Source organism: Etheostoma spectabile, chromosome 4, assembly GCF_008692095.1.
Source record: "Etheostoma spectabile isolate EspeVRDwgs_2016 chromosome 4, UIUC_Espe_1.0, whole genome shotgun sequence".
Taxonomy (NCBI): domain Eukaryota; kingdom Metazoa; phylum Chordata; class Actinopteri; order Perciformes; family Percidae; genus Etheostoma; species Etheostoma spectabile.
The window spans coordinates 35,301,201-35,310,373 of NC_045736.1; the positions used below are offsets into that span (position 1 = coordinate 35,301,201).

The following is a 9,173-nucleotide window of genomic DNA, read 5'->3' on the forward strand; positions in this document are numbered from 1 at the left end:
TCTATATAAAAGAGACTTCAGATACAGTATTAGGGGACCATTGAGGTCTATATAAAAGCATCCAAAGAGCACCACGTCATGGGACCTTTAAAGCTGAAGACCAACTGTACGCAGACAACAACAGGAGCAACATGCAAACAGATGACCAATCTGAGCAGACAGGGCTTTTTCAAGAGGGGGGGCGTCTCATACAGAGAGTGAATACAGGTGCAGCAGCCATGGGCAGTATGTGAAAGTTAAAGTGTTTTTTGAACAATAAAGCATATAAACATGTTCTAGTACAAACACAAAATAAGTATGAACCTGAAAATGCTTTATAAATGTTCACCTTTAATGCTTGACTAGTATTGCATTGCCAGACCTTCCTACAGGAGGAGGGCCTAGCTAGTCCACAGTATTCTGAGATAGGAGAAAAAATGGCTCTGGTTGATTGGCATTTCTTTAAACCAGTTACAATCGTTTTGGGCGGTGCTAAGCGCAGGACGGAGCCAGGGTGCAATCCCAGAAAGGGGACCGTCGACAGTTGCCTCTTCTAGCTTGAGACTTTGCGTGGACTTATCTTAAATGAAGTAAGACAAAACAGAACTCATGGTGTTTGCCCCACAGTCACTTCTCAAAAAGGTTGGTGACATCAAATTGGATGTGGATGGCTGCTCTATCTCTGTATCCCCTCAAGTACGCAACCTGGGTGTCATCATGGACTCACCCTTTCCTTCCAACAGCAAATCAAAACCTACTAAAACTGCCTTACCATCTCAAGAACATCTCCAGACTCCGAAAGTGGCTTTCCACTTCTGTAGCGGACCCTCATCCACTCCTTCATCACCTCCCGTCTGACTACTGCAACGGTCTCCTTTTTGGTTGCCTAGCAAGGCTATTGACGACCTCAGTATGTCCAGAATCTGCGGCTAGGTTGCTCACCCACACAAAACTTGGTCTTACATCACTCCCATCCTGAAGAAGCTCCACTGGCTGCCAATTAAGTCCCGGATTAATATAAAATTTCTCCTACTGACATACAAACTCTCCATGGACCTGCACCTCAGTACCTAACAGATCTGCTCCACCATACACTCAGTCACGGTCCTGCGGTCCTCTGAAAGGACTGTGCTGTCCCTAATCCAGGCTCAGGACATTGGTGACAGAGCTTCTGTGTCAGTGCACCATCGCTCTGTACAAGCTTCCCCTTGACATTCGCTCTGCCTCCTCTATTATAACCTTTAAAACCCAGCTAAAACATACCTCTCACTGAGGCTTTGGAATTTAATCTCTCCTGGCCTCTCAACTCATCTCTTAACCCCCCCCCCCCGATGTGTTAGCGTCTTGGGTTGTGAAAGGCGCTATATAAGTCAAAGTTATTATTATTATTATTATTATTATTATTAAGACCAGCTGCATAGCAATTCCAACCCACCAACTATTTCACTTCAATAAATCACCAGCAAAAAAATCTTTGCAGATCATCTTTCAAATCCCACGCTCACGCTACCTGAAGAGCATGCTGGAGGCAGCCAGTACCAGTTTATGTGCGCGGTGAGGGCTGTCGCCCACCAGGATGGTGCAGTCACAGAAGTGGCCCTCCTTCCTCAGGGCCCACAGCTGCTGCATCAGCTGGCTGCTGTAGTTAGGGAGCTCCATCATTCTGTTGGCCCGGCTAGAGGGGCACAATGTCCCGCTCTCTCTCTCTCTTGAATGGAGGGAACATCATGTCAAACTCAATTCAGATTAGTTTTTTTCCCCCCATTATCAGTAAACAGCAAAAAATGTATGTATGGTTTGTATCTACAGGTGGAATGGCACACACAACACAGAGAAGTTGTGTGAGAGTCTGATGTTTTAAATTAACATTAGTTTAAACAAGGGTTGGGCAATATATTGATGTATCAATATCACAATATGAGATATTGTCTTAGATTTTGGATATCTCGTGATGTGGTAAGTGTTGTCTTTATCTGGTTTTACAGGCTGCATTATAATAAAGTGATGTAATTTTCTGAATTCACCAGACTGTTCTATTATTTACGTTTACCCACTAAGTCATTAAATCATTTTTGGAGAATAATTGTGTAATTAACATTTTGTTAAAGCACCAATCGCCGACCATACAATATCGTCGCAATAACGACATTGAGGTATTTGGTCAAGAATATTGTGACATTTGATGTTCTCCATATTGCCCAGCCCTAGTTTAAACCATAAACATTCTATGGTTTGGACGGAAGTTAACTAGAGGGGTCAAAGGTTTTATGATGCCACTGACAGGCGACTAAATGAAACGTCCCATATCATTTAAATAAAACAGATCCCTCCGGGTTTGAACCACTGACTACAGTCTATGGTTTGAACATTGTTAGAAACATTTGGGATAGTGTAAGTGGACAACTTAACTATATATATATATATATATATAAGAGCTGGACAATATATAGATACCATATCAACATTGTGATATGAGACTAGATATGGTCTTAAATTGTGGATATTGTAATATAAGTGTTGTCTTTTACCAATTTTAAAGGCTGCATTACAGTAAAGTGATGTACTTTTCTGAACTTACCGGACTGTTCTAGCTGATCTAATATTTGCCTTTTCCCCACTTAGACATTATGTCCACACAAATGATCATAATTTATCTGAAATCTAAGTGTGAACATATTTTGTATCAATTTTTTTGTATAGAATATCGTCGATATTGAGGTATTTGGTTAAGAATATCGTGATATCTGATTTCCTTCCTATTGCCCAGCCCATTATTTATAATATAGATATAGTAATTTTTAGACAATTTAGTGCAGAAATATTATCTATTGTTCCTTAAAGGTGGTTAATGCTACCGGCTTCTAACGTTATACCGTTTAGTCGATACTTAGTCGATCATGGGAAGGAAACAAATCAAGTGCTTCCGTTGAAACTCTGCGAGAGTTAGAAGTCTCAAGAAATGTTCTTGTGTCAACAGTAGCTTAACTAAGCAACCCCGCATTTTAATTTTCATTTAAATTAAATTTGGCATAACGTTACGAAAAAGTGTCATGTCTGTAATGTAATATTCTGTTAGCTGTTAGCCTTAGCAACATTACGAAGCAAGTGGTCCACATTATATGACCAACCGTTAGCTCAGTTTACAGGTTTATGTTACTGAGGTGTCTTCGGTCAACAGCTACATAAGCTAGCCAGCTTTAGCAGGGTCACTAGCTTTAGCTACGGATGCTAATGTAATGTAAAACATGTTAACGTTACTAATGTTAGGTCAGTGGAACTCATTGGGATACGTGGGCAGTTATTCTCTGAATAAACAGTTTACGGCCATCCGACATGCAGCTTCCAGTCAATGGATGTCTTTACCTTGAATAATTCAAACGATCCGGCTCTTTATTTAAACTCCTTTGCTGAACAACTCTGCTGTGCGCAATCAGTGCGCAATAAAGCTTAGCCGTTTTGAAAATGGCGACAGGCGGTACGGCAAGCAAATGGGTTCGTTTCCGGTTAAAGACAAGACCGCTCCGGCTCTCACCAAGGCCTCTCTACACTCTCCTCTCTAAGCGTAGCTCCTACGGCGCCATTTTAATGCTACAAAGCCATCACCTGAAGTTAGCATCCCATTAACCGCCATTCATTTTGACGCCACTTTGACAGCAAATAACTTTATATCTGATAAGTTTAAAGAGTCTATTTGTTCGTTGTTTATTTCTAAAGAAACACAACAATGTATAAAAGGCTCCATTACTTTGAACCTCACGTTATGGCTCCGTCGCAGACGTTTTTGAAAAAAATAAGCTAATGAAGTGTTATAACCACGCAACTTGCTGTCGCATAGTCGACAAATTACCATGTTATCAGGAAAAGCTCGCAGACAGTTTCTACTTACATTACCTGTTTAGGTTTAATAACTAATGTTAACTAGCACGTTAGTTAGCAATAATTTTTAGGCCTATGTTATCACCTCAGTTATATCTACGCTCTCCATCTCTGCAAGTTTGGGAATGATTGAGATTTCTCTAGGCAAAGCTACCAGAAGACTTACAACTTTCTACCACGTCGTCAAGCTCAGTTGGAGGCTGCGCAGTAACGCCTAGCCATCACCGAAAAAGTGCTTCTAATATCCTTCACTGGTCTCCGTCCAGAACAACGGGATATATTGGTCCATTTCTTTAACTGTCTATGGCTCTCACATTAAAACATGTATACTGTCATTGATCTCTCATAAAGAAGTTCAGTAGTTGTTATCAGTAGTTGTTAGTTATCAATTTGATAGGCTATAAACGTAGAGCGTATGACAATGACTCAACAGAAGCTACAGGAGCACATCTCCCCATGTTGGCACTTATAAAGGGCTTAAGTTTAGTATCTGAACCTATATTTTATATACAACCGGTTCCTGTTTTTTTCAGAATTTGGAGGTTGAATGATTTGGTAAATGGATAGGGGGATATTCTTCTTTTTCAATATGATTTCGGAAATGTTTAACTTTTCCTATTCCCCCCAAATCCAAATGAACTTTAAAGGGACCCTTTAAAGGGCGTTTAGGGACCCTTGGTGTAATAACACGTTTGGGAACCACTGGAAGAAGGTATTGGCCTTCATAGGAGTGAAATCATCCCAATGTCGCTGAATTACTCTAATGAACACTGTACCGTACCATATTCTATTTGACAAATTGTTGAATCAAAAAATGACGAGTATGTGAGGACAGGGTGCTTTGAAAATAACTTTATTGTCCATAAGAAATAACAGTGAAAAGAACAGCACATATCACTGCTTGCATTCCATTTCTCACTTCCACCTCCGAGGTTTGCACTGCTGAGCCTTGTGCAGGAATCAGCCTCTATACATACCGTGTAGCTATGTATCTCTAAATGCCACATGGAGTATATGGATATAGATTTGCTGTAGAGGTAATAAATGTTCTAACATTTAAGAGCAGTTATATTTGTAATACTTAACAGTTACTCGTGCATTCTTTCGACAAATCTGGAAACTCTGAAGTGAGAACACAAGCTTCCACAAAATAGAAAGAAAGAACATTGTCCTTAATTTTTTTTTATTTCTGCCATAATTTAAAAGAGTGATAAACAAAGCTCATTTTCTTGAGTAAGAGTAGAACAGATCCACTTAGCTTCCTCAACCAGATAGTATTAGTCAGGTAGAAGCACTGCCACGCAGTCCTTCAGAATGATTAGGAGTTTTAAATATCAAAGGCCAGCTAACCTTATGTAGAGCAAAACAGCGGCTTTGCAACATAGTCACAGTTTTATTAAAGGAAGCCTACTTAAAACGTAAAAAAAAACCAAATTAAAGCACTTATTTATTTATATATGGACACTTGACAAATTCAAGCTTCTTTTTTTTTTTTAATATCCATCGGTCATCCGTCCCATTCAAGCATAGCTACAGCGGCTGTCCTCAGTGCCCGAGAAGCCCAGTGCCTGCAGAGGAACAGAAATGATTAGATCACGAAAACAACATCATCCCCCGCCCCCAAAACAAAAAAAACTAACTGAAAAGAGTTGGTCCTAATACAGACAACAGTATAAATTGAACAAAACTTTTTTTAAAGTAAATAATCAGAAAATAAATAATTTAGGTCAACTTTCTGTGCTTGTGTTATCAAAACTCAGCTGTACAGACAGAGTTTGGTCGGAACTCAAAAATGATTTGGCTTCAATACCAAGCCTTAGAAATGTGGTTCAATCGTTTACAACAATGTTTCCCAAACATAGGGTCGGGACCCAAATTGGGTCGCAGACCCGTTTTATTGGGTCGCCATTCGGCAGAGAACAGACTAAATGCTCAGCATGACCTCAGAATGGCACTTTCAAAAATCAAACCTAGACTAGATCAGCTGGCTGATATCTTCAACCAGCCACATACATCTTATTAAATTCAAGTCAGCGTTATTTAAAAAAAAATGTTGGTGTCGGTACCGAGGGATGATGGGAGGGGATAAGAACATGAGTTGAGAAAGGGGTGAGACACAGAAAGGAGAATAGAGACCTTTTCTGTTTACCTTAATAATGGAATTAAATGTAAATGTAAATGTAAATGTGCTGTATTTATATAGCGCTTTTCCAGTCTTAACAACTGCTCAAAGCGCTTTTACATCTACAGGAAACATTCACCATTCACACACATTCACACACTGTGGCCGAGGCTGCCGTACAAGGTGCCACCAGCTCATCAGATAAACATTCACACACATTCACACTCCGATGCGCAGCACCGGGGGCAACTCGGGGTTCAGTGACTTGCCCAAGGACACTTCGACAATGACTGCGGGGCCAGGGATCGACCCACCAACCTTCCGATTGGCAGGCAACCGCTCTACCACTGAGCCACAGCTGAATTAATATACTTCATATAAATTTAAATTCATGGCTTGTTCCGTCTTTTGTCCACAGTTTAAAAATGTAGATGTTACCATGATTCATGGTGTGTTTTTGTAAATTTGGGTCCCGGGGAGACACCGAATTTCTCTTTTAGGTCTTGAGCTGAAAAAGTTTGGGAACCACTGGTTTACAAGAAGAAATTAGAAAAAGTGATATGAAAATATGGAATGCTAAAGGTGTAGTGCCCGGGAGTTTGGATGCATTCTGTATCACTCAAGCCTGATTTCAGACCTCTGGCTCGATGCTTACATCTGAGAGGTTTATCAGCAATCCAAATAGAGAAATAAGGTAAAATTCAGTCTGATTATCAGGGTAGTAATGGATCAGTGTAGATAAGAGAGATGTTAACGTCTTACTGGATGAAGAAAAGGATTCATTCAAAACAAACATGTCAAGACAATGGATGCTCACCTTTAAATCCCTCCTCAGGCATACTCACTGTGGAGGAAGTGGTTGAGAAACAAAGTTATCATAATTTACTTTTTTTTTTTTAAACAAAGTTAATGTAATGTATTGGTGGTAAATATGACAGCATTCACCCTGATAGACATCATCCATTGCATCATAGTCTGCTATTGGCTCATCAGCCTGTAAGGAAACAATGGAATGAATGGTTTAGATTGTAAGGAACATGTCTGTGATCACTGTCAAGATGATCTGACAGGAGTCAAGTTATAATAATTTGTTTATATAATAAAGTGATAGTTTTTAACCTCAGAGAAAACCTCCAATGGCTGGAGGGAGAAGGGTCTAATAGATAGACCTGCATGTAGACGGCCGGTCTGCATCATGCAGGATGCTGGATGAGAAGTTTGAGCTGACTTATTCACATTTCTTTCCAATACCTATAAATTAGGCACTGGATCCAATCCAAGATTCGTAACTTTAAAACCTCTCCAAGAAGGCATTCATTTTTGATATCTTAAAGAACCCTCCTGACTCCAGGCATCTGGTTTCTAGGTTTTTACAGTGAAATTTAGGGGTAATTGGAATCTGAAGTTGCATGCAATTCCAGTCAGTCTGTTAACAGTAGACAACAGCTGATCCAGTTCAAAGTTGTCCACCGTCTTCCATATTTTAAATCCAGAGTGCCCAAGATTAAAACCTTTTGTCTCTGTCACCAAGAAAACAATTTTGGGTGAATGGAAATCACCGTTTTCCTTTCAGATATGGAAAGATGACATAATTTCAGTCATACAGATGGAAAGACTCAGGTTTTTGAACGATAGGGGGAGGTTCAGAAACTCACCCAGCTAATCTCTCATGGCTCTAGCTTGGGATCTAATACAGAGTACAGTAAGCTTTTTTTATTTATTTATTTTTTACAACTGGTAGTTAAGCTGGGGACAAATCAAGACATTCAAGGATTTCATCATGGGCTTTAAAGGTCCAATGTGTAGGAATTTCTCCCATCTAGCTTTGAGATTGTATATTGCATTCAACTCTAGCACCACGCAGGGGTCTGATTGCCCACTCCGGCCGCCGCTACAGGGAAGTTTTATAGACCTCCGCTCCAAATTTATTGTCCCACTCTGCCGCAGAATGTATAAGATAACGTGTTATCCTCCACGTTTCCTTCTTCAATGTTGACGGGGCCAGGAAGCGTTACCCACTAGCAGCATTAGCAGCACCCGTGAGATCATCAAAAGACAGCAAAAACGCAAAAGGCGGAACAGTATGTTCTGTTTGTCCCTTACTGGCTAACGTATTTCAAGATGGCGCATGACGATGGAGAGTCTACCTCAGTTCATGCAAGCGCAAATGTAAAATATCAAGTCATTAGGACTACTTGAAATTGATGGTCAATATTCATAAAAAGGACAACTTTGTGAAGGGCAATACAGATTTTGATAATGAATTACAAAAGTTACACACTGGCCTTTAAGAAAGCACTGATTAACATGTTTCACCCTCTGACATTTTATCAACCAAACAACTAATTGATTAATAACTGATGGATTAATCAACAATAAAAAGTATTAGTTGCAGCCCTAAATGGGCTTAATCAAGCAAGTCTGCTTACTTGAGTGTTTTTGTTGATTCGAAAAGGCATAAAATAAAACCTAGGAATATTTTTTAAAAAGCTGCAGAGGTTGAGATTTCTACGTATAAATCAAAGTAGGAGGTACCTTTAGACAGATAATGCTCTCGGGGATGACGCCCAGACTACCCAGCGTGGCCGAGTCATCTGTCAGATTTTTCCCATCAATGGAGAGGTTCTGGTCAAACGGAGCCACAGAGAAGGCATGCATAATCTACAGGGTCAGAAGCACAGCAAAGTCAATTTTGTGTTATAATACTTCTATCACAATATTCTGTTACAATCGGTTCTTCTTCAGGGTATCCAAATATCCGTGTAGATTCTGGAAATGTGAACAAGCTTCACCCAATCCATTCTCCAGATGGCAAAATCCACTTATTTTACCCCTTCATTTTAAAAGCTTCAGGTTGTATCCAGCATTCCAGTACTCTACCCAGTGCAATACCCATCTGTAGCTCTCACCTGTATTTTGAGCTCTTTAAGTGTCTGATTAGCTGAAACGATGAGTGCTTTCTCTCCTCGAAGTTTCCTGTGTCGAGTGCTTCTCCTGATTCCACCTAGTTTGGTCATGTTGGTCACAGGAAGTACAGCTGCTGATGCCATGCTGCTGTCACCCAACTTAATCCGCTTTGCACCATCTTGTGACTGAAAGACAGTGATGTAATTATTATTAGCTATCAGGGCTGACAATGCCTCTATTCCTCATCTTTGCTAACACCAAAACAGTTGCCCATGTTGCCCCCCCCCCC

General features: G+C 40.2%; 2 protein-coding genes across 7 annotated transcripts in view; both read right to left on the reverse strand.

Annotated features, from left to right (window-relative positions):
- The window catches only part of zbtb40 (zinc finger and BTB domain containing 40), a 21,536-nt gene extending 18,053 nt beyond the window's left edge, over positions 1-3,483 (reverse strand). The window contains exons 1-2 of one of the 3 annotated variants that reach the window (XM_032513172.1): positions 3,343-3,483; positions 1,490-1,687 (exon numbers count right to left, since the gene is read on the reverse strand). In XM_032513172.1, the coding sequence (XP_032369063.1) occupies positions 1,490-1,641 (152 nt within the window). In that variant the 5' untranslated portion in view covers positions 1,642-1,687; positions 3,343-3,483. The remainder of the gene's footprint in view (positions 1-1,489; positions 1,688-3,342) is intronic. The other 2 variants (XM_032513174.1, XM_032513173.1) reach the window with 2 other exon arrangements.
- Positions 3,484-4,692: 1,209 nt separating this feature from the next.
- The window catches only part of usp48 (ubiquitin specific peptidase 48), a 22,215-nt gene continuing 17,734 nt past the window's right edge, over positions 4,693-9,173 (reverse strand). For 2 of the 4 annotated variants that reach the window (XM_032513167.1, XM_032513168.1), the window contains exons 24-27: positions 8,887-9,069; positions 8,513-8,638; positions 6,795-6,971; positions 4,693-5,423 (exon numbers count right to left, since the gene is read on the reverse strand). In XM_032513167.1, coding sequence (XP_032369058.1) covers positions 6,819-6,971; positions 8,513-8,638; positions 8,887-9,069 — 462 coding nt within the window. In that variant the 3' untranslated portion in view covers positions 4,693-5,423; positions 6,795-6,818. Of the gene's footprint in view, positions 5,424-6,794; positions 6,972-8,512; positions 8,639-8,886; positions 9,070-9,173 lie in introns of those variants that run through there. The other 2 variants (XM_032513170.1, XR_004331598.1) reach the window with 2 other exon arrangements.